Here is a 26,104-nt window from a genome sequence, read left to right as displayed (position 1 = left end):
TGCTGTGTGTGTGCAGTGTGCATTTTTGAGGACATATTGTGGATTTTGTTAAGGATTCAAATCCAAGCGCAGTATTGTGGTTGCGTTTCTCCCAGCTTTGCTATTCATGCTCTTAGTGTTTTGCCTGTAGGTGAACATTGTTGACTGTTCTTTTCTGTCTTTCATACCTTGTGCTGTATATCTTTCACAGCCTCTTTCCTGCTGCTGGGACCTCAGACTGCTCTGACATCTTAGTTTGCCACAACTTGTAAGGTGGTAAGAGTGCTCCCTGCATTACTCAGAGCCGTGTGATGACATGGCCCTGATTGTCAGACGGGTGGGCTGGTGACACTGGAACACAGACGGTGCTTGTCTGTTTGAAATATTCTGTTTCGAGCTTCCAAGCCCTGGGCAGTCCTCTCTCCCAGTCTCCCAACACCCAGCTTCGCCCACTGAAACAAGACTCTTCCATACTGGAAAATCTGGCCCTGTCAACTGGCAGTCTTGACTAGGTTCAGCCCACACGCCAAGCGCCCCTCCTTCCTTCAAAAATCCCACCCCTTAATAAGCACTAGAGTTTGCCACCCCATGTAGATGCCTTTTGGTCGCCATCCATGAATGGCGTCAATAGCATCTTCCTACACAACAGTGACTGAACGGAGGGCACAGGAAAATGTGGGAATAATTTACACTTTCTCACTGTACTACCATCAGAAACCATAATTAATCATGATAGAAAAAATGTGGAAGCCATCTTGGCTGGTGAGACACACAGTGCCTGTGAACAGGCCTGACACCTTTAACAGCTCTGGTGGCCAAATAGGAATGAGTGTCAGAGTGCTTACAACTAAGCTCCCGTCATGGCAGCATGTATCCCACCGTCCTCCGAATTGTGTTGCATGATGGTTCCCCAGGAAGTGTAACTGTTGCAAGCCTTTCACATATTACATTATAGACAGCAGTAAGTGTCAAAACAGATGCAACAATAGCAATTATGTTCCTATTAAAATAAACCGATTATTTAGCTCAAGCTTTTCTTCTCACTCCAAACAACAAAAATCAAACAATTGCTTTCCACAAGAATGAAGAAGCTGCCAAAATAAAATGTAATGACCCAGATAAAGTCAATTTGGAGAGCACATGTTAAATATGAGCTTTAGGTGTTTACAGCTTTTTGAATATCTTAACAACAACTTCAACTGTTTTCAGTTGCACATGAAATCTGATAATCATCCTGAAAAGATCCTTTTTCTCTCTCTCTTTCTCCAAAATGTACTTTTGGAATCAAAATAGTTGATTTAGATTCCCAAATCCTGGTGAAGTATTTAGTATAAGCTCACCATTAACTTTTATAGGCTGCACTTGGTGGTAAAACAACAGATCTGTGCCTCTCCGTGTTTGACATGCATGACAGACTAATTATGGATATGAGTCCAGTGCTACAATTTGCCCCGTGTGACTGTGTTGTGTTCTCAGCAGCCAAACTACATGACACAAATATTTCCCTCTTGCCTCATTTAGCCTGACTGCTCGCTACTTTAGAGTACCTGTTAGTGGTAGTTACTGTGTTTGAGCATGTGCATTTGCAGAAATGCTTTCACGGCAGTGAGTAGGTGTATGTGTGTGTAAAGCCACCACTAGAAAGTGTTGAAAGCCGCAGCTAGCAAGATCGCATCCAGGGTGACTAATAAGCTTAACATGAGCACGGCTGTGTTCGCAAGCATGGCGCGGTGAAAGAGGTCTTCAATGTTGAGAGAAATGCAGAAATGGTTCCCGAGGCTGCTGCTAATTCCTTCACCCCCCTCAAGCTTCAATCAGACTGTGAACCATCTTAATGTTAGCTATGGCTTCATGGCAAACTGCACCGCGAACATACAAGGCTTTACAAACAGAGTTCAGGACAAACTGCCCGTGTTAAGTTTATCATTGCACTTTCTTTTTTTGGTTTTATTGGCCAACATGTATGGAAGAACTTGCATCTAACACATAGACCAAGATTTGTATTGAAAGTGCAGAATCATTAAGCTTTGAAACATATTGCTGTCTTACCTTCATGTGTTAATTTTATAACATTTTTGCATTGTAATCTTGTGTTTTTCATGGTTATGTAATCATCTGAACTTGTGTTTGATATCTGCTCTGATTCCATGTGAACTGCTGCCTCCTCAGCTGCAGCTCACTCCTCTGTGTGGCTCCTTGGCAGGGATCGAGTGGCTGTGTTGTCTTTGGGCCTAGAATATGCGTTTGTATCCACATGTGACCTTTTTTTTTTTTTTGACCATGTGGCTCTTCCAAGTGTGGATTTATAAGCCACTTCACACTCCACTCCTGTGTGGGAGGGAGGCTGAGTTAAAAATAGGCAGGTTTGGAGGTAGTGAGCAGCCCGCACTGTGTGAGGCGCTTAAGAACACACTGAGGAGTATTGGCATTCTCTTTGCATATAATTTACATGTGTCAATAATCAATGTGTTAAACCAGTAACTGTCGTTGTTACTGGGTCTTCTGAAATTCCCCGACTCGTCTTGTATAATCGTCTCAGAGGCAGCAATAGCACTCAAGTTGCACCAAAGTGGTAAGAAGAACTGAGATGATGTGTCATGGAGTTTAATAATGAATGGTGCCATGTTCTCTGCTGAGTTACAAAATAAAAACAAGCATATAGTCAAATACAATCTCATTCTGATTACTCTATATTTATGTGCATAGATTTCAACCTATTAAGTATATAGCAGGAATGACCTCATTGGCTTTATAATTTCACTCAACACATAGTGCCAACAATGTTACAAAACACACACAAACACATGCACATTACAAGCCAAAGGTGATGTTTGAGAGTGAAGCCATTTGATGTGTTGGATTAGAGCAGGGTGATATGGCTCACATCTTCTATCCGGATATATGTCATTTCATACCTCGAGACTGATATAATATATAATCAAGATATAGCATGTTTCTAGCTTTTCAACGATTTAATGTTATCCAGAGCGATTTACAATAAGTGTGTTCAACAATAAAGAAACAAACTCAAAAGCAATAATCCTGCGAGAACATCAGCTTTCAATAAGCCAAACCGTTGTGATAGTTACTGCATTGGCTTCGTACAAGTCAAATTGTTTCTAAGTTCAGTAGTCTTTTATTTTTCTTATTAACCAAGGCGCAGTGAAAACTGGGGTTTTTTCTGGCTGCAGTGTAGATGTTATATATATATATATATATATATATATATATATATATATATATATATCTCTCTCCTTTATTTAACCAGGTAAAAAGACTCATTGAGATTAAAATCTCTTTTTCAAGAGTGACCTGGGGCCTCATTTATAAAGGGATATACGCTCAAAAAATGGCGTACGCCAGTTTCTACGCAATGTTTGCGATTTATAAAATACTAACTTGACGGGAAAATGTGCTGTCCTCCACGCAAACTCTAACCCATGCGTACGCACTAAGCACACAAACGGGAGAGACGAGAAACTGCGACACCGTTGGCAGAAGGAAGAATGGAGAGAAATATGTGGAAATAATACCATAAATAAAATGTTACCTCTCATTTATCAAATATGAAGAATTCATTTTCAAACATTGATTAAAGCCAATCTTAAAATGATTAAACAAACGCCTGTTTGAAACTCCTCAGTGCACACAAAAACATAACTTGGAGAAATAAATAAATACGGATATGCTATTTAAAACCACCTCGAATATGTTGTGTTAATGTTATGAAATGTTTTCTCATAAATGATGCGGTAAGCAGGGGGACAGAATTACGTCTAAACTAACGCCGTTTTGCATTTCTATAGGTTGTAGATACGAGCATGGTTTTATATACTATCACGTTTAATCGTGTTTTATATCCGTTTGCCAAGACTTGATAAGTCGCTCGTAAAACACAGGAGGTATGGAAACTAAGAACACCATATGTGGTAAATTGTACAGCTAATATAACACAATCCATTAGTTGTATTTCCTTTAACTGGTGGATTATGGATATATAGTTGCTGATCGACAGCTGGAACACAAACCACCAAATACAACAAAAATAATTCAGATCCAGTCGTCATGACTCCACTCCGGAGGGATTCCCCGATCATTTCTTACAGTTTCTCATCAAGGGGGTGTCTCCTGTCCCCGGGACAAACACACTGCCTGAGGAAGGTTATGTGTATTTGTTTTGTCATTAACTTTTTTCGGACCACTTATTTATTTATTTTGGTGACGATCCGACCTCCATGCTGCTACTCTGGTTCAAACTGCATCCACCAAACAATATGATTTATCTCGACCTCCCCACAATAACCTAAATCTGACACGGTGTGAGATGTCTTTTTTAGCTGTTCTATCGTAATTTCCTGCGATCTTCTTCATGCAGTCAGTCAAAATGAATGAATGAATGGGCGTTTCTTTGACTATGTATAGGCAAATATGGGCGTTACGAGTCGATTGTGATTTATAAAGGGAAACAGGCGTAGGGAGTGCCGTACGCACTTCCCTCGCCGGTACGCAATGTTTTGTGAATCGGAAAATGGCGGAAAATGTATGTACCTATTTTTGTGCTTTGTACTACGTAAGCAACCTTCCTACGTCAATCCTACGCAAGGCGTTATGAATGAGGCCCCTGGTCAAGAAGGGCAGCATGAACAAAGTTACAACAGATAAAACACAGACAAGACAGGCAGACAAATACAGCTGTAAAACACAAATAAAATGGCACATTAGCCAGTCACTATGCGAAATAAAACAAACTATTAAAAATCTTTAAAAACTGGCAACATTTAAAACGATTTTAAGATATACGAGCACTCGCATCTACCAATGGTGTCATGTTCTCTGTCCTTTAAGATGGACCTGAATTCCCCCATAGTGATTAAATCTGAGAGTTTCAGCTCCTTCTGTACATTGTTCCAAGCTGTGGGGGCAGCATATTTAAAAGCTGTTTTACCCAGTTTTGTTCTCACTGTAGGAACCAGCATCTGAATAAAATCTTGGGAGCGCAGGCCATATAGACTTTCTCTTTGACCCATATATGTGCAAATGTAGGAGGGAACCAACCCAAGCAGAGATTTATAAATAAAACCCAACCAATGGGAATGTCTGCGAGCAGACAAAGACGGCCAATTAGCAGCAGCATATAAAGTGCAATGGTGTACTCGATATCCACATCCAGTAATAAATCGTAAGGCACAATGGTACACAGTATCCAAGCTCTTTAGGCACTGGTCGGAGGCATTCATGTGTAGCAAATCACCATAATCTAATACAGGTAAAAACGTAGATATCAAATGTTTCCTTGTCTGAAAAGAGAAACAGGATTTATTTCTGTAAAAGAAACCTAATTTTATTTTTAGCTTTGAAACGTGTGTAGATTTTCTTTTTTTAGACTGTCTTGATATCAATGGATTTCATAAATAGTTTATGTAATGGTTAAGCCATTTAGTTCACAATTGAAAAGCACTGAGTATTTTCGTATTTTACTAAGACATAATATGATTACTACTAATACTATACTACTACTATTAGTCATCATGTAAGTCTGTTTTAGTAACAAAGCTACTTTCTGTTTGGTACACCTGCTGGTCAGTTGTAGATATCATAGCTGACTTATGTCTCCACATCCAAGACCTTATTAAAACTAGGAATAAAAAGACATATTGTTTGACAAGATTTTCAGAAAAATGCAGTTTTTTATTTTGTCCGCCGATGACCCTTCTGCCCTTTAGACTTTCTTTAAAGAAGGTTTTAAAATGCTGCTTGTAGTGAGGAACAATGAGGTTTCAAAGCTTCAGCGACTATTATTAATGACCAACGAGGACCTCCTCACCTGAGAGGATGGTGACCTCTAGGTGAGAGCCTCAGCCCCCCTTCTATCTCCATCTCATTTTTGGGTCTACGGCCCCCCACTCTCTGGTCAGGATTCAATTACTGCTGTCTGGCTGACCTTTGACCTCCTCTCCAACAGGATGAACCCTGACAGTAGAACCACTTCCCCATCGCTTTCTCTTCTTCCAATCTTACTCATATCCTACCTCAGAAATTAGACCTTTTTTACGTTAGTATAAAAAGTCATACATCTCTGCTCTGTACATTTACATTAACATGACAGATTCAGTTTATTATCAAAACTTACTGCAAAAACAACCAAAATAGATTTTTTTCATCATGTAGAAAATTATCTTCCACAGACGTATCTTAGTGTTTTTATTTTCGGTCTTTCAACCTTGTTCTAAGCTGCAGTCGATGATTGCTAAGCCATCGCTGTGTCTTAATCACAACACAGATACCTGTTAATTACCAAACGAGTTCAAGTATTTTTGCTACTTAAACCGGGATTTGAGATCGATGCGTTGCGTTGCCCCGGGTCGAGCGGTGAGCACAGTTGACCATTTAATGAAACGTTGTTGGTTCTGTGCGCAGCGGCTGACGTGGATGTATAACAGGGAAGGATAAAGCAATGGGTATATTAATAGGCAGCTGCACGGATGACACTGTTTGGTATTGGGTCAGGGATAAAGTATGAACTTGTAAACTCGCCGAGGGGCCTCTCCTCCCTCCCTCCCTCTCGCTAACTCACTCTCGCCCTTCGTGGTGTCATCAGTTAGCAGAGCGGGGCTCGATAGCCCAGGCAGATCTACGAAAGCAGCGATTAGACATCTCTCTGATTCTCATCCCCAGCAGAGTTCACTCAAAGGTAAGCCAGTAGTTTACATCCTCAGAGACACTGGTATTCCTCCGCCTTTGTTCTACACCGTCTTCTGTTTTGCAAATAGTCTACTCCTATTGACACGGAGTGGGAGTTTCATGTCATTGTTTGGGAATATAAACATTTATTTTAAAAATGACACCTGCATTTCTATGATACATAATCATGAACAGGTATTGAGTTAAAAAAAATGTGTACTGTAAGTGATTCCCCATTTAAACTCTGTAGATGTAGCCAGCTCTTCACTTTTCCCTTCTTCAACACCACTGACCAGAGATAGCAGTGAATTGGAGTACATTAGATATACTTTAATTATCCTTTGTTACAGCAGCATGTCTACAGGCATTACACATTAGTTAAACATATCATACAAATAAAAAAGACGTATAGAATACAATAAAAAAAATAAAAAATTTAAATGTATACTTATCATCAGTAGAAAATAAATATATCAAAATGTTATCGAAAGGTTACACAATATAAGATATACAGAATAAGTTAATTACTCTATAATACACTTCTAAAAACAAGAATATTAAAATGTATCATACCATACAAGTAAGTTGCATAGTAGTTGCCGTTTTTTTTTTTTAAAGGGGCCCTATTATGCTCACTTACAGGTTTCATAGCTGTAGTTAGTTCCTCTACTGTGACATGTCTCCTTCCTTTAATGTTAAGCTCTTTATTTTTCTCATACTGCCTGTGCTGCAGCACCTCTTTTCACCCTCCGTCTGAAACCAGAGCTCAGTCTGCTCTGATTGGTTAGCTGGCCGGCTCTGTTGTGATTGGTCAACCACTTAGGCTAAGGGGGCGGGACATCTCTATCACGTACAATGTGTTGGAACGCTTGCCAATAGAAGAACCAGTGTTACATAGTGATGTCACTATGTTACGGAGTCCAATGTAGGCGTTTCAGGCAGGGAGCCAGTGTGTGGGAGAGACACACTCCCTCTGGAAGGAACTTTGGGATTTTAGCCTCTGCAGATCATTTACAGTACATTCACAACAAATAGTTTTTCACTACAGGAAAGGGAAAACCCAAAAAGCATAATGGGTCCCCTTTAAATAAAATGAAAATGTAATTAAAGTGAGTCCGTGTGAGTACAATATTTGCAAGTTGTTCAGGGTTATTGAAAGGGAAAAACTAAAGAAAATATGAAGCTGGGAGTTTTCTGGCAGCCAGAGGTGAGGTGATGCAGACGTGACACAGACGACCAGTCGGCTGCAGGTTTATTCCAGCCGCCTGGTGTCTGAAGTGTGTTCCCATCGGGCCGTTTTGCAGCGATCAAAGCAGGCAGTGGGAGGTTAATCCCAGGAGAACGCTGGCTCAATCTCCCCCACCTCCTGCCCACACCCTACACCCAGAAACCTCCTGTATAACCCCATGAAGCTCTGTGGTCTGCGGCTGACACCTACCCAGATTTCACTTCTGCTATCAGATATCTCTGATATTTTCAAAGTCCTTTAGATAGCATTACCGAGTTTAAAAGAGTGGGCTGCTGACCTCTAACTCTTTTTAAATAAATGTGAATTCTCTTTATGAAAAACATTAAAATAATTCTTTACTAATAGCTTTGTCTGACATACAACTTTTAAAAAAAAGTGTCATTGGTCAGAGAATTGTTAAACTGCAGCAGATCTAAATCTCAAATGATCATGAAGGCTCAAATGTTATCTCATTACTAAAAGTGGTTAATACTCATAACATATTTTAGGAAATGTGTTCCTTTCAGTTTCCAGTTTTGATATACATTTAGTTTGTTCAAGCCATGATAAATTATTTCAGATGGCAGAATATGCATCTGTTTTTCCCTGGAGTCTTTCACACATATCTGTGCGTAATTAATGTGGATTTTGACAGATGGAGAGAAAAAGTGTCCATGTAAGAGAGAAGGGTACATGCCACAATGTGTGAAGTGCAAGCATGGAGGGAGCCTCTTGTATTATTTGCTGCCCGTGCCAGCTGGACCCGCCAGATTCTTACAGGTAGAAATTCAAGCACAAAATGTGCGCATAAATCATTGAAATCTGGTGCCTACCATAAATACACCATGTTTCAGTTGTTTTTGATGGAAATTAATGTGAAATCTACTTAATTTTGTTCTAAATTTGGCTTTGGGAAGCCTGTCCTATTCAGTTTATCTCCATCCATGGTAACTTTCGTGAAATATCCAATAAAGTGCTATTTCTTTCAGTGATAATTGTGACTGGAGGTCATTTTGAATTTAAATGCTCTCATTTCATGTGTGTGTGTGTGTGTGTGTGTGTGTGTGTGTGTGTGTGTGTGTGTGTGTGTGTGTGTGTGTGTGTGTGTGTGTGTGTGTGTGTGTGTGTGTGTGTGTGTGTGTGTGTGTGTGTGTGTGTGTGTGTGTGTGTGTGTGTGTGTGTGTGTGTGGTGTGTGTGTGTGTGTGTGTGTGTGTGTGTGTGTGTGTGTGTGTGTGTGTGTGTGTGTGTGTGTGTGTGTGTGTGTGTGTGTGTGGTGTGTGTGTGTGTGTGTGTGTGTGTGGTGTGTGTGTGTGTGTGTGTGTGTGTGTGTGTGTGTGTGTGTGTGTGTGTGTGTGTGTGTGTGTGTGTGTGTGTGTGTGTGTGTGTGTGTGTGTGTGTGTGTGTGTGTGTGTGTGTGTGTGTGTGTGTGTTTTATTTGAAACCATGCTATTTCTGAATGCATCGGGGCCTGACTTGAATATTAGTGTAACTACATTAGCACAGTGTATTTGCCTGGTAGCAAATATGTACAAATGAGGATTACAACTCCTGAGAAGGCAACAGGTCATGGTTGGTAAGCTGCCCGGGGGGGTCACTGATATAGAGTCACTTTTGACAGGCTGTGGAGGAGGCTCTATTGTTGCTGGTGTGTCTGGATGTTACCTGCAGGCACTATCGCTGAGACTACAGTATTATCCTATTATTAGGCTTAGTTGTTTACGCGTATTACTGCTTGTCAGGTAGGCAGAGAATCCTTCTGAAAACTGAGCATCTGCAGAAAAATACATGACTATTTCTTTATCTCATTCAAGAACATCGGCTTACGATAATTTTCAGAGGCCTTTAAGAATGTTTTGATAAGACACAACAAACATAAATTTGAGGTTTATGTTTACATGCGAGCGTTTGATTCTATTAAATGTTTCACAGACGTGTTGTTGGCAGACAGCGTAGGAATGTAAGATACGCTGCATCTGTTTTTTTATGTATTATCATCATGGTTTTCAGTTGAAAGTGTGTATATATACAGTAAGAGGACATCGTGGATTGAAACAGCCTTGATTAATGTCTCTGTTTGTAGAGGAAGTGAACAAAATAAAAAAAGCCCATCATATGGTCTGGCAGATTTTGGGCATAGGACCAGGGATGACAAATGTGCTCTCGCAATAATTCAATCTGCTCTCATAATTCTCTAACTTTTAGGGACAGACAGAATGAAGATTTTCCAGCAGTTAAGCCGCCAAGTCAACGTCCAATAACTGTGATCAAGTGTTAGTTAAGATGCTTTTTCTCTCACTTTATCTATTGACAGATTGAGGGGTCCAAAGATACTGGTTAAGTGGCAGAAAGTTACAGCGAATATGTTAACGAGAAGATTTTGTATCCGATCCAAAATGTTGTCATTTTTATTGATGTCACAGTAATTATATTAAGTCTAGGGAATAACAGAAGAAAATAGCTGTATTTTTGCAATAGGAGTGTGCTGTACTTGGTGTTCAGAATGGCTACACAACACTTTCTCATGTATATCGTCACCTTTTAATAACAGTTTTATTTCAAGCTTTTTTACAACAATATTGCCACATGTATTTTTTTGTTTTCCAAGCAACATTTTAGCCTTGACAGCTGAAGTAAGGCAGTGTTAAGATAATGCGTCAAGCCAACAAAAGGCAAATCCAACCTTCTGGTATGAATTGTTTCCCAGCTTTGTGTACCCACTCAATAAATCAAGTAACTATTTAAAAAATATCCACAATAATCCACAATAAAAATCACATTTTGCAGCATCTTTAGTTACAATAAGTGGAAGCTAAGAAAGTGAAATGAAGCATCTGTTTTGAAGTATTAAACAAAGTGTTGTTAGCTGCAGAGATGGCTCTCAAGCCTTGGGCAAAGTGATGCACGAACAGCACATGGCTGCAAAAGCAAAAGGGATCAGGTACCGATGTTAATGTTCCACTTCCTCTGGGCCAATCTCACTGTCTGTGGTAGTGAAGTTAAGCACTTTGTCTGTTTTAGAATAATAATATGTGAAAACCCTTCTGTTTGCAGAAGAAGAGTTCTTTTCTGGTGATGGTTGATCCTGATGCTCCAAGCCGCACCAAACCAACCTCTGCTCCCTGGACACACTGGCTGCTCGTGGACGTAAAGGTACAGAACATCTGCAATAACCTCTGATCTCACTTAAGACAGCCTCATGTGTTTCCGTGATAGTAACACGGGACAGCATGATTGGATTTGGAGCCCAAATGTACGAAGTAGCATTTGGATTTCCTTTCTTGAAAATTGTGCATTTTCATTATCTCGGGGTCTCACTTGGCATGTCTTGTGTTTACATCTGCACTGGGGCCTGATCGCAAGGCTGAAAAATTATGAATGGTTTTTAAGCCTAACTTGGTAAAAATAAAAGGGATGCCAAGTTCAAAAAATGTAAATTTTTCATATCATGTATCTTGTGCAATAAATGCCTGTGACAAAAGTGTGGGAGTAAGTCTTTCTAAATGGCTGTGAAAGTTTGCAAGGCCCTGTCAGCAGCAATTTCCCTCTGCTGCGAGAGCCTGGGACGACGTGTCGATGCAGGCGTGTGAGACTGAGATTGAGGAGAGCAGCATGCGAGGCGCACACTCTTCCTCCCATAGAGCTGCAGTCCCTCAGCTCCCCCTCCAGTGGAGAGATCTTGGCAGAGTGTCCTCCCTTCATCTGTTCCCCCAGGCAGAGCAGCTCCCCCAATGATCCACACTTCTCCATATTTTACACCCCCGAAATGGGCACCGCTCCGATCCCCCTTATTTCTCTTCATATTTCACTCCTTTTTATCCGTTCGTTTGTGTGTTTTCACATTCTTGCATTCTAACGCCAAATGCGTGTTGAGTTGTTGATTGCCTCAAATATTTGGAGGTTTGCAGACATCTTATAATCCCGCGGGAACCGAGAGATCAACCCAGTAGATTAAGACTAGTGGTCTGAAAAAAAACAAGCACACAAAGACGCTTCAGATGTATCGCTGCGCCCGTTTCGTTTCATAAGGCGTAGTTGTACTTTAAAGTACATGCCACATTGATTTCCAAATGTGATGTATCTGGGATATTTATTTTAGTAAACCTTTCAATGGGTTTGAATTTAAAATGTTGTGATTCAGCTCATCAGTTCTGCTTTAGAGATGATTTATGCAACCGCATTCATGCTTGCCTGGAAGAATATTTACCTCGTATCACTCGCATATATCAATTATATACAAAAAAACAAGTCAATGTGGCCCGCTGTGAATAAACAAATGTCTTTCAAGTGCACAGACAAACCACGTTCTCTCCAGCAATTCAATTCCCTGTCACTTGTGTGGGTGTTGACCTGCGTTGCCCATGTAGGGATTGGCCAATGTGACGGATGTTTTTCTGATTGTGACTGGTGGTTGGTCAGAAGGGTTAATGAGCCTTTTGAGTGAAGCCAACCTGTAGTGGGAGGTGTTTAATTGACCGGGGTGGCGAGGTGACATCCCACAACCTGCGTTTTGTTTTTTCAAGGGTCCATGTGAATGCATTGGTTTTTGTTCCAGGGCAGATTTTTACAGCAATGTAGGGCAGTTTATGAATCAATGCAGGTATATATACAACTCAAAATAAAGAGACTAAACTAGTGAGGAAATATGATAAGAAACACTTTTTGGTTCTCTGTTATTTTGTTTAGTGAAGCTTGTGCATGACATGCTTGGCATTTAAATTGTTATTTCTGTCAATGTGTTGGTTGTTCTTGAAAATAAGTTTATTTCGCTGAAGTCAGGGGTCATGCCCTCTCATGTCAAACGGATCAGCGTTTTGATCCCTGCTCGTCAAACAGAACAAGATGCAGCAGCCATTTTCTCTTCATATATATTCATTAGTCCAAGGTCATGCAGTTTTGCCCTAGTTCGTAGATGTTTCTATAATTAGTGTGTATTCTTTATCCATAGCCACAGTCAAGAAGGTAGAAGATGTCCTTAATTCTACCGAGGGTGGAGCGAGGTCAAGCTGGACTGAGCCACACGGTGCTGTAGATTCACTCTGGTTCTTCAGAGAGGTCTCATTAGAGAAGCGATGGCAACAGAACAAGGACACTCTGGACTTGTGTTATAGAGTCATCACTCACATGCTTTGAGCAGAATTATGTAGCTCGCTCTTCACTTATCCAAACATGTGCTCAGGATCTCCTCACTTTGTGTCAGCCATGCCAAAACCCTCTTTAAACACAGAGTGAGAGAGTGATATTTGTTGCCACATACTGTACACTGTCTCAATTACTTATAAGTGTTCATCCACAACTACAGTGTGGAGCCTTATGTGAAGCAGCATTGAGCATTAGCTACTGTACAGTTACAGGCAACCGTTTTCTACATTTGTGGTGAGTGTTTTTCGATGGATGATTCTTAAAGGTCCCCTAGTATACTGTTTTTCATCAATATATTAGAGGTCTCAGATATATACAAAACATGTCTCTGAAGTGTTTGGCTCCAAATACCAAACAGATCATTGCAGCATCCCATAATCCCCTCTGTTTCAGTCCTGTTTCAAAAGTGCTGATTCTCTGTCTGTTACTTTCGATGAAAATAAGGAGCCACTCCCCACGCCCCTCTGAGAGATATTTGGTTACAAATAACACATTAGGCGCTTTCACACCGGAGTACTTTTCCCAGGAATAGTTCCGATAGTTCCTGGGATTTTGCGTTCACACCAAAAAGATCTGGAACTAGAACTTTTTTTTGCAAACCGTTTCACCCCTTTTTAGTCCCTGCTAGAGAGGTGGTACTTTCCTGGGGAGAAAAAGGTTCCAATTTCTGATTGGCTGGGCGAATTGCAAACCACGCCCCGTAAAACTCTGAAAAGTTTTGTGAAGCCGCCATTTTATTTGCTTGCATTAGCATTATTAGCATTAGCATTAGCCCAGCACACAAACGCAGAGAGACTAATTTATGGCAACACAAAAGAAAACATGGGAGCGGTGGAGTGATGAGGTGTCGGCGTTTCTGGCGATTTACTCGGAAGGCTTCAGTAGAAGCTGCTGGGAGTCCCAGCAGCTTCTACTGAAGCCAGCCCCCAACTCCGGGGACTTCCGGCTGGGGACTTCGGGTGGCAGTATACGCCGTGAAGTTGTTTGTGGCCTGCCAGTAAACCCAAAGCAGAAGAAGAAGAAGAAGAAGAAGTGACGTCAGCGGCTCCCTCAGGGACTTATTCCGGTGTGAACGCGATCTACTAGATAGTTCTGGAACTAAAGATTTCCGGGGAAAAGTACTCTGCTCTAGGAGGAGATTCAGGTGATAAGGTGGGGGGGGGGGTTACCTTGGTTGGTTATTGGCTAATGGTTACACAAGCCAACAAATCGTTATGACATAAAGTGGCCAAAATTCTGATCAGCTCATTTTCAGACAGGTTTTTATATAAACGTTCAGAATCTCTTTACACAGAGGGGACACATGGTTATGTATAAAAGACATGAAAAAGTGAATTTTGCATAATAGGTGACCTTTAAAGTTAGAACTTGTTTCAGGAGGATTACATTTGATCTTTTATATAAGATTGTATGGCCCTTTTTGCCCTACAAAGGTGAGAGCAACTAGAACAATGTAATCTAAGTTTTAGGCTTATTACATACAGAGGATGTAATACCTTCATTTTAATGTCAATTTAAACTGAGTGAATTTAAACTAACTCATTGATATAGGAAAAACCTTTTTTTGAAATAACTACTTTGCATTTTTGTGGCACTTTAATAATGTTAAAAGAAATGTAAACATGTGTGGGCCCTGTTACTACATCTTGGCTTTAAAGTAAAATGTTTAACCACTACAACTCTACTTTTTAGTGTGTGATTGACATATGTGTGTGCACAATATAATACATAACAAAAATGACATTAAATGATGTAACTTCATCTATTTAAGCTTCAAAATATGTATAATATGTTTACTAAATAAGGTCTTGTGAATAGATTTTGGCTTTAAAGTCAGAAATGTTAAACTCTACAACACAACTTTTTAACTAACACACTTTATATACATAAGTTCATATTTTTAAGCTTTTAAATATTCATAAATATACACAATAATTTCCCAACTAAACGTGTAAAACAATCATGTTCAGTGTAAATCTTGACCTATTGACATGGACTGTTTTTTGGCAGGATACATTCTGCCGTTTTTGCTATGCATTTCTGTGATTTAAAAAAAAAAATGTGTGCATGGCATAATAAATATCCTAACTTACTGACTTTATATATGTAAGTTCATCTATTAAGCTTCAAAATATTGATAAATATGCACAATTACTGCCCAGCTGGATGTGTAAAACAATAAGATTTTAATGTTCGAAGTCAAATCTTGCATTTAACTGGATGTATAATTTACGACATCATTGCTTTCGACTGCCAAGAACAATTTACTCCATCAGTTAAGAGTAAACTGCTGCTAGGTGTCTCATTTTCTCCCACCAGCTGTCTTGTTGCATTTAAAACTCACATTATTAGATGATGTTTGTGCATTTTCATCACAACTGCCCATTTTCCGCGACCTCTCAAGCTACAGAAACCATCATTCAGAATCTTCTTCAACACACTCTGTGTTTTACATCAATTATGGACAATTACCAAAATAACCATCAACAGCTTGTTGTCTCGCTCTCGAAGTTGAGATCCAGATTGTGAGCATCTCCCTCCCTCTCTGCGCTCCCAGAGTCTGAATCAATGCAGATGTTCCGGTATGGTCTCGCAGCGATGATTACTGTAACAAGCAAATCATTAGTAACTGAATAGAGGAGGCTTATATAAATGCAGCACTGGGTCTTACTCTTAGTTGTTAATACTTATTCTCTCATTATACTTTTGGCAGTTTGTGAGTCCAAATGATGCAATATGAACTTGCGAGAGAGTGCCCCAGCTAAAGCTCTTTTCTGCTCTGAGAAAAGCCAAGGTGTTCATTATCGCTGTGAAAACCCATTTAAATATTGATGTGTAGCCTTAGGTTCATATGGATTTATTCTTACTTTTTATGATGTAGGAAGTTACTCTGCTGAGGATTTATCTCCCAGACAGTTTGCCTCAATTTGTAAAAATGATAAAAAATTGACATTACATACATTTATTTTATTTGCGTAAATAGAATAGAAGCACAAGGCATGGATCTGATGGATGGGATAGCAGCAGTGGTGGAAAATAACTAAGTACATTTACTGAAGTACTCTACACATTGTACTTTAACCGAGTATTTTCATTTTATACTACTTTATTATTCCATTCTACTTCATTTTGGAAGCCAATTATGTACATTTTACCCAACTACATTTATTTTACAGATTGATATACTTTATACATTAAGATTTTGATACACAATACTTGTGAAAAATGTTTCAAATATGATTATTTGGTATTGATTAAACCATCCAACATTATATTTAAGTAACTAAAACAACGAGTGGGTTAAAAGAAAATGAATGGCACCCACTTTGCTAATAATATCTTTGTTAAAAATATTTCGTAGTTCCAGCTTCTTAAATATGAAGATACTGCTTTTGCGTAAAGATATTTAATATATAATTGTATTATATCATTTTGTTCTCCTTTAAGTACATTGTCCTAATCGTACTTAAATACCTTTACTCAAGTACCATTCTCATTGCAGTACTTTTACTTGAAATTCAGTATTTTTACAGTGTGGTATAAGTCATTCTACTTAAGTAAAGAATCTTTTTCCACCTCTGGATAGCAGCAATCTTATTAAAACAAACAAGAGTTTCGTGATCAGTCTTAATCTGTTCAAGCTGTGCTCATTCAGTTTTCTATCTAATTTCTTCAATAAGGTTTTTGGATTGGAAGCCCTCATGTTTGTTAGCTCCCCGGCTAATTGAAGGCCAGTTGGACAGTTGCTGTGCTCGTTATTATGGTGCATGAGGGATCTGCAAGCTTTAACATCCTTCTCTGTTGTAGCAGCTCCCAAAGGGGCTGCAGAGCTGTGTTCACTGCTGGTCAGGCAAATACAAACAGTGAAGTATTGTGATGGTATCACACCAGCTGGCTTTGTGTTTGTGAATTCTGCGGCCTGCAGAGATCGTCTGCTCCACACCTCAAGATGTCCTTTAACTGCAAATTATTAGGCGTGTAACCCTTTATTGCATTTCCTTCAATGTTTTTTACTAAAAAAGGGGTCTCTTTGTTGTTCCCAACTCCCACATCAACAAGTCAACCCCCCCACAAAACAGTATTGTTTGTGTAGCCTGATTATAATGAAGAAATACAATGTTTCAACCAATGTAATGTAATGGCTCTTCATATATTTATTTCTACAGGTCTTTTCGTTAGATGTTTTCACAAGTTTAGGATGTGTTTTATCTTCAAAAAGTGCATCCAGAACAGTCCTTTATTTATGTAAGTCACATCCCCACATCTCTGTAACATGACAAGACAACACTAGTTTGTGACTTCTCAGACAATATTCAGTAGTTTCAGTCTTTCAGTGGATGCTTTTAGAAGTTCAGTAACAAAAAAGGTGTTGCTGTCAATTGTTAAAAATAATTAAAATGCGTTAATCACTATAAACACCTGTGACTAGTTACAATTATTCATGATTCATCTCGAGTTTAAAATACTAGTATTTACAGTACTAAGGAAACAAAAATGTGCTGCTTTCAGAAGAAGGCCATGATGAACTGGTTAGAGAAATCAGAGTTTGTTTCCCTTTATGACTTCTGAATTGTTGGCATGAAGTCCGACACTTTTCCGACACCTAGCTAAAGCGTTGTCCTTCCTCATGTCAAATCTCCTTTGGCTTGTTAAAGAAACATGTACGTAAACAATAGAGAATGTCTCGTTCAGTTTCAGTTTGTCAACTATTTTTTAAACAGTCATTAGTGATTAGTTTCGGAGCAGCAGCAGATGATAGTACAGAGTGCTGAAATTACTATTTAACCTCTGCACAAGTCAAAGAGTCTGTTTTAAAACATACCTATCCAATATTGCAAATAAACATACACATTTGCATTGTTCTTTATCCTGTAATTATCCCTACTGTGGGATGTTATGATTTAAGCGTTTTTTTTTTTTGACAGACAGCTGCCCCCATATGGAAGCCAAAAACATTTTCCCAAAGGCCAGACGAACCACAGCTAGCTTCATTGTGAGAACAAAGAAGCATTGGTATTATTCATAATTAAACTCTTATTGTGTACTCTGCTGAATATTTCCATTCTTCTGCCTCTCTCCTGCTCACTCTCGTTTCCCCTCTCCGTACTTTGCACCTCGTGCTGGGAACATCTGTCTGGCGTCAGAGAGGAGCCTGGCTGTGCAGATTGGAGCAGGTAGAGGAGCACATTGTAGCCCAGCTAATGATGAGAGTGTCTGCCCTCTCTCTTGGAGGAGACGCAAGCTGCTGCTTCACGCTCGCTCACTCCACTCATACGCCCAGGGAAACAGATTTCCAAACATATGCAGTATGTTTTTAATCCAGTTGAGCACTTCATTTCCCAGCAAACACAAATAACCTTACGGGACATCCATATCTTATGACAAGGGGGTGGGCGCAAAGGAATTGAACAATTTTCCTTTTTTAATGTGATTTTTTTTTTTCTCCAAAGTTGCTAAACATGCTCATAACCCAGGTTAACAGTTGGCTTGTTTGTGGTTTCACAAACTTTTACACAGACGTGCCTCCTGGCTCCAAGTCATATGAAGCAACTTTACTCGTGTCTAAACTCCACTCTGAGCACCTGTTGTCATCTTTTGTTTAAACCTAAACTGACAGCATGAACACATGTTCATTGTGTGCAGTGCTTAAATAATAACAGATTGTTCTTAATGATATATGTGTGAGGAGTAAGTAAACTAAGTGATTGTGTTTTATGTGATTAGGAGTTGTGCCAGAACTTAAACAAATGTTTTAGTAAATTACCAAGAAGTCAGAAAACTTGTATTTTGTACTTTTTTTGTTTTGAGCCGGATAAAGTTTATACAAAGGTCATTTATGCTTTTTTCATAAATTATCCAAAAACCTCCCTCGGTACAAGTCAACAATAGCCCTTAACATGGAGGCTCAGCTGGAGGTGCTTAACATTTAGAGCGGTGCTCATCCTGCTGTCAGCTACAGCCAGACAAATGTCAGAGGTGCTACTACATGGAGTTCAGCCTGTGGAAGTCATTCCCTCACTAAAGCTCATCTGACTCTCCTCACAGCCTCTCAGCTTCCCTAGGACACTAGTGTTTGTTAGTTTGGCTTTTTTTGGTTTTAGCCTGGCTCGTCTTTTCTTTTTCCTTTTTTAAGGTTTATGTGTGGCAGTATGCGTTTGCTGTCTGCTAATCTTAAAATGATGTTCCAATACAACTAATTCTTCATTCGCAATTGAGGGAATTTTATTTCTTCCAGGGCTGAACGATTAATCGATTTTTTTGTTTAGTTCTTCTTGTGTGTCAGTCATCCACACCAATCAGAAGTGCTGTGCTCCACATGTACCAGCCATTGTTAACCAATCGGAAGTGGCCCATGATAGTAGGTGATTGACAGATTGATCCAATCACCTGCCAAGTATTTTTGAAATACTTTTCCAAATGGCTTCCAATGGAGCTTTCCTAGATGCTTTGGTGAAACAAACCGTCTGAGTCAGGTTAGTAATGCTCCATCACATGTTCTACATCTATTACAGGGTGAATCTTAAACTGAAGCTTGACTTTAAAGCAACCCAACGGAAGTTTCATGTAAGTTTAGTTCTTTCACTCGTAGCTCGGGCTGCGGGGGCGCTAGAGACGGGAGCACGTTGATACGACCTTCCTAGCCGGAGATATGGCCGCATTTTACAAAAAAAATTGCATTTAGATTATTTTCTCAAATCGTGCAGCCCTGGGGGGGGGGGGTGGGTGCTAGTGAACTGCGAGTGGAGAAACTGTTTGCGCTTCAGATGAGGCTCCCTCCGCGAGGTGAGGTGATAGGCTAACTTTTTTTTTAATTCAATGCCATGCGATCTACCCACACTCCCCTTGCGATCGATGTATTGGGCACCCCTGGGTTAGACGTTTTTGTGCATGTAAGTGAACCAAAATACAATCATGAAACCTCAAAATTAGCGTAATAGGGCCCCTTTAACTTGATTTGAAACAAAACATAAAAGCAACAAAACTACTTGGTGAAATGTAGTCAAAGATTATGGTTTGGCCTAAATTAAGTACATTTATTACATAAGTAAGTTTACTTTTCGTTTAAAATAGGTCACTAACAGAGATCTCCATGGTGTAACACATCCGTCCATCCCAACCTCCTCTCTACACAAACTTCGATTATAACTGTATTTGTAAAATGTCCAAATGTAACTTTAACTTTCCCCCGAAAGTAGTTGTTTCTTTCTTTCAATTCAGTTTCTTTGTATGGGAACATACTTTTTAGTAGTCCAGGTGTTGTCAGTGTGTATGGATCTTAGTGCAAAACCGGAACTTAAACTTGCTGTCACGTTGATTCGTGTCTAACGCTTTGCTACATCTGGACTCCCCCTGGTCCAACAGCCTGTTAAAAACGTTTCTAACTACTAATACTCACTTGCAGCTTATTAACAAACAGGCTCTTCTCCAGTCTTCAGTGTGGGCTGCTGCTCTCACTGTTCTCTGCCACCTAAAGGGAGAATTACATAAGAATCCTCCGCTCAATTGTCAGCACCATCCCCCGTCCACATACAACAAACACACACACACACACACACACACACAATTCTGTATCTGATAACCTACCAAGCTTCTTGCTATCTCTATAACAACTGACCTTCCTGCTGTGGTTGCCGTGGTGAGATGATTGAGAGGAGGTTTCACTGCATGAAGAACGTGAGCTGCGATCTCCTGTCAGAAGCTATGAATGTTGTTTGGGCAGCGAGGAATTCATCATCCATACATTATAGTTCTCACATGCTACTTAAAGGGGCCCTTTTATGATTGTAAATCTTATCTTTTCCTGTAGTTTCTTATACAGGTTTTTGTGCATATAAATGGTCTGCAGATGCTAAAATCCCAAAGTTCCCTTCAGAGGGAGTTTTTCCCGCCTGAAACGCCTCCATTCGACCCCTTTGTTTACTTCCGTAGCATAATGACATCCCTACTGGTGCTTCTATTGGCTAGCGCTCCAACACATTGTACGTTATAGGCCAAGGGGCGGGACATCTCTAAGCAGTTGACCAATCACAACAGAGCCGACCAGCTAACCAATCAGAGCAGACTGGGCTCTGGTTTCAGACTGAGGGTGAAAAGAGGTGCTGCAGCACAGGCAGTATGAGAAAAATAAAGAGCTTTTTGAACATGAAAGCATGGAGACATGTCAGAATACAAATATGAACCTGAAAATGAGCAGAATAGAGCCTCTTTAATAGTTTTTTATAAGAAAGACTACATTCCTATTGCTTTAACACATTTAGTTTTCTTCTCCGTGATAAATTAATTAATTCTCTCACATTTTTTTTAAAGGAAGTAGGCCTATAGCGTGTTGGTGTGTTACATTAATTGTACCTTGCACACTGTATCCCGATTAGTCTCCAAAAAAACAAGGACAACCTGGAAAGCCCCCTTTGATCCAGTCTGTCACACTACTGTATAGCCTAGTAGGGAGAAAAAAAGAACAGATTGGACCTTCTCCATCTAAATGCATTTTTAAAACCAGTAGCTCTGCACACATAAAGCGCTTCTTTTAATATGTGCCCCTTTCTTCACACCCACGACCATTGTGTATAAAATCCTGTTTTTCCTGAAAAGATTTCTAGTCGCAGCCGCAGACAATGTTCCCCCACACAAGCTGTCGTCTTTGTCATACCCCCCCCCTCCTCACCCTCCACTTCAGTCAGTAAAGCAGGATCTCTGGCAGTCAGCCCTGCGTGCAAATTCATGCGTTTCAGGGTACAGGTGGGGGGCTTGCCGGAGTCTGCCTACCTACCTGTAAACTGGTCAATTTTGACAGACATGGACAAGGGGGAAACAAAGCAGGCATGGAAAGCAGAAGGGGGGGGGGTGGAGAGAGAGGGGCGGGAAAATGACAAATGTCAGGGTTAGTGGGGGGTTGCTGGGGCCGCGGCTGTGGAAAATGCTTCCTCTTAGGGGTGTCTCCTGATAGGGTGCGGTGAAGGGGGAGTGAGGCATGCTGATAAAAACAACTCACTAACAATTATGCACACCTAAAATAGCCCTTACTTAAGTATATAGCATGCTTGCCAGTTAATTGTACACAAAAACAAAGACTTCACAAAAGACCTCCTGCAGCCAATGTATTTTCTTTTTTTTGGCACGATAATTAAGTGTGACAGCTATGAATGCAAAGTTGGCAGATATTATGGTGGCCTGTCTAACTGTACGTACTTATTAGGATTGTTTGTATTCCAAAAGTTATAGCAAACTATTAAATTAGAAAGCTACAGGATATGACAAAGAACTTTATTGTATATTGAACAAATAATTAGATTCTGTATAATAAAACAAAGAGCGTTCACATACCAGAACACATAACTCTGGCCATCACTGTTTCCAAACTTAGATGATGGTTTGATAATTATATGTAGATATTTGCACAGTTTTATGAATATTTAATAACAATTGTTCCTGTTTTTGTGAGTATTTTTCAGAACCAGTTGACAATTACAATTGGACAAGAGATGAGTACATTCTCTGCCCATATCTGTTCCTAATCAAGCAGCTGACTGCATGGGATTTAATAACAGCGTTCATCATATTCTCAGTAGATAATGCTTTTCATAATGGCAAGCAAAAAAGCCACCATCAAGACAATGCTTTGCAGTAGAAGCCAGAATTGTATCGGTTGAATAATTTGTGTAGCGTTGCTGCATTTCCTCTGAATTGTTCTCTCGATTTGTTCAACTTGTTCTTCTTCTCATTGATATGCTGTAGGACTAACAACCATAACATCTACTAAGACCTCTGATCTGTACTATTGACCAATATCATAGCCAAGAGGTTTTTTTACATTGTGGTATTTTTATGCTACACTTGGTGAGAAACCTGTTTACATTCCAGGGTGCTGTATAGTTCACGTCTCTCCGCAGCTCAGTCTGATTCCAAAGCACTGTATAGATTTCTTTCAGCTGATGAAATTAAAAAGACAGCAGTGTGTGTGTGGTGTGCCTTCAAGCAACGCGATTTGCCTGCGAGTTCACGATACGGGTTGAGAGGGGAGTTCCTTTGGGGGGGATTAAATAGCTCCCTCTCTTCCCTCCCTCCTCCCCTGCCCTCCATACTTGCAGAACACAAACAGCTTGCAGGGCTGTGCAGTACTTGTACAACATGTTTGCCACAGTGCTGCTCACAGGTAACAATAAGCCAAGGTCAAAGGTTAAGAGGGATTGTGGAGCTCGGATTCTTGTGTGTTCCGGAAGCAGGAAGCAGTGCCCATAGTATCGCTGCGAGAAAGAAAGGAGTGAGAGAGAGAGAGAGAGAGAGAGAGAGAGAGTTGGCTCGGGAGAGAAGGGGTATCAAAGAACAAGACAGGTTTCACGAAGATATGCTAGACTGGCCTATAAGGTTAGGACAGTCTTAATTTTGCTCTTAGACGACTCCAATACCAGTTATACAGCTGCAGAATAAAGATTGATATTAGGACGCTGTCTTTCCTATGGCAACTGCTGACAACTGATGCAATCTTTGACAGCATTGTTAGTCTATTTTAAACATTTGAATGACCCATCTTTATATGTCCTTTTTTAAAGTATGGTACATTTTTTAAACATTCCCGAATTAAGTGAACTACGGTGTTTCTGATCAGCCGGTATGGGTTACCTAAATCATGACTAAAGGCAGAGTGATTATGATTATCCGAAAAAACTATGTATAGGCTCAAACATAAATATCTTGTCTCAATGTTGACTTATGACCTACTCGACATGTGTGGTGGTGTCTGTACCTGCAGAGGCCTTCTGATTGTATTCTCATTGTTCACTGTGCCAGATCATAACCACTCATCCATGGGAAATGGCGAACACAGCACGTTAAAAAAAAGGCAAAAATATTAAGGCTGAAGTTGAAAAGCTTGATGCAAATCAAAAGTGAATATGGGGTAAGGCAGGATTTGGCAAACATGCATTTTTGACTGATGTTGCAGGTGTGATGTGAGTCACGACATTGGAGCGAATGATTATTTTTGCGTTAATATTCTAATTTTAATTGAATAAAATAATCATGGTAGGGTATTTTTCCAAACAAATATTTTTTCTTAAGTCTGTAGAATACACTTTTGAGGCCAGGGCATATTTGTACTACCCCACCACTTCATTGAGAGTCGTATATTGTAAACTTGCCTTGTAAAAATGTTGCAGCTCCTAAGTTTGGATACTGTACATTGTGATTTCAAAAAATGTCCAAGTTAATTAGCAATACCACAATGTCAAATACTCCATTCTGCATTCAAATTGTAACTTAACACTACAATAGAAATACAAAGTTGCAGAAAATGAAAATACTCAAGTTGGATACAAGTACTTCAATATTATATCTAAGTACAGTACTTCAGTGCATGTGCTTTGTTACAATCCCACACAAAATCATGTTATCTCATAATCATAAGGGCAGCAGATCATAACAATTAGTTGTTTGTGAATGTATTGTTTAATTCTGCAAGGAAGATTTCTATATCATTTACCTGGATATTCCAATATACACCACATTTGTTTCACCTAAGATTCTTTAAATCTTCACAGCTTTAAATAACCGATGAATGTCTATGTGAACTGTTGGTTTGATTTAAGCCTTGGTGAAGGTCTATCTTGGAGAAACCAGATCCCTGCCTCCGTCAGGCTCATTGAATGGGAAGGAGATTATCCATTTAATCTCTTAATCATGCACACTGTATACAGTAGTTGGACCTGTGCCTAAAACCCTTGTTCTGTTCATATGTAATACAACCACCTTTTACGATGATTTCCTCTAACCCACAGACCAATTCAGGTTAGCACCAACATTGTTGCACATGTTCCTCTTCCAGCTGTCAGTATAAAATACCCTCGGTGCCCTGTTAAAACCCAGACCAGCGGTGTATAAAATGGATTGTGGAAATATGTAGATTTTAAAATGCAGCTTTTAAAATCCCCCATTGCCACAAATGTATTCAGAATAAAGGCAGATGTTTCATAACGTGAATTAGGTTACTGTACATTTTGCGCACTATATGTTCCACAAAAGTAGGAATTACTAATGAAGATGCTTTTTTGGCCTGAAATTGCTATTCAAACAATTATGTACTTAGTTTCTTCCAACAAATGCATTCCACATTATTGTTTTGCCTCATAGCAAAGCACCCAAAAGACTAAAACCTTTCATTTCAGCAAAGGCCGCTATTGGTCACCGTCAATAAAAGCATAAAAGCATTTATTTCCCACGTTTGTCAAATTAACAGCATACTCCATCTCCCATAGGACTTGTAAGGTTCATTAACCTTTCTGTGAAGTGGGACAGGTTTCCACCAGTTACCATAACCTCTGTCTCGCTCCTACCTCAATTATAATAGAAGAATTAAACATCCAGCGATTCAAAACAGTAATGCTGCCTCTTAAATCCCTTTGTACCAGCTCTCAGTTGTTAATGACTAAAGACACTGAATGAACTATGGAGTTATCAACAGATATAACCGCGGACAGAAGCATATCAAATGGCTGCTCTTATCAGCCAGCATTACCCACTACATGCTCTCTTTTTGTTTGATGGCTTGATTTTACTTTGTTCAAAATAATTATTCAGCTTTTGAATTGTCTTTGTTTTCTATGAATACCCCAATACTGGATTAAAGTTACATAAATCCATTATGGATAACAATCCAGCTTTTGTATGGTTAGCTGTTTATTACTGTAGTTAAAAAATCAGGGCAAATATCAGGATATTACATTACGTGTTACTTGTTGGACGCTTTTATCCAAAGCGACTTACATACTCAATACTGTGGGCAATCCCCACAGGAGCAATTTGGGGTGAAGTGTCTTGCCCAGGGACACAACGACATGCTGACTGCAGTGGGGTTTGAACCTGATCCCAACACCAACACCAAGGCTCTATCCACTGCGCCACACGCCTCCCTATATTTCACCAAAATATCCCCGTCTAGTTGCACCAACGTCCTTCCAAATCAAAAAGTAAAAGACTGACCTTGAACTAATTAACTGGTCAATTACACGCCTGTTGATCTCTTTTAATTTCTCAATAATTAGATGAATTGTGTGGGCAAAGAGTTCGTTCCATTGTCCACC

The 26,104-nt window shown here is 39.8% G+C and overlaps 1 protein-coding gene across 1 annotated transcript in view; it reads left to right on the top strand.

Moving 5' to 3' along the window:
• Nucleotides 1–26,104, top strand: part of LOC117496937 (phosphatidylethanolamine-binding protein 4) — a 63,817-nt gene that overhangs the window by 14,627 nt on the left and 23,086 nt on the right. The window contains 1 exon segment of the mRNA XM_034148791.1: nt 10,941–11,039. Within this exon segment, the coding sequence (XP_034004682.1) occupies nt 10,941–11,039 (99 nt within the window).

Source organism: Trematomus bernacchii, unplaced genomic scaffold, assembly GCF_902827165.1.
Source record: "Trematomus bernacchii unplaced genomic scaffold, fTreBer1.1, whole genome shotgun sequence".
NCBI lineage: Eukaryota > Metazoa > Chordata > Actinopteri > Perciformes > Nototheniidae > Trematomus > Trematomus bernacchii.
Note: the sequence above shows the minus strand (reverse complement) of the source record. Positions and strands in the feature narration are given on the sequence as shown.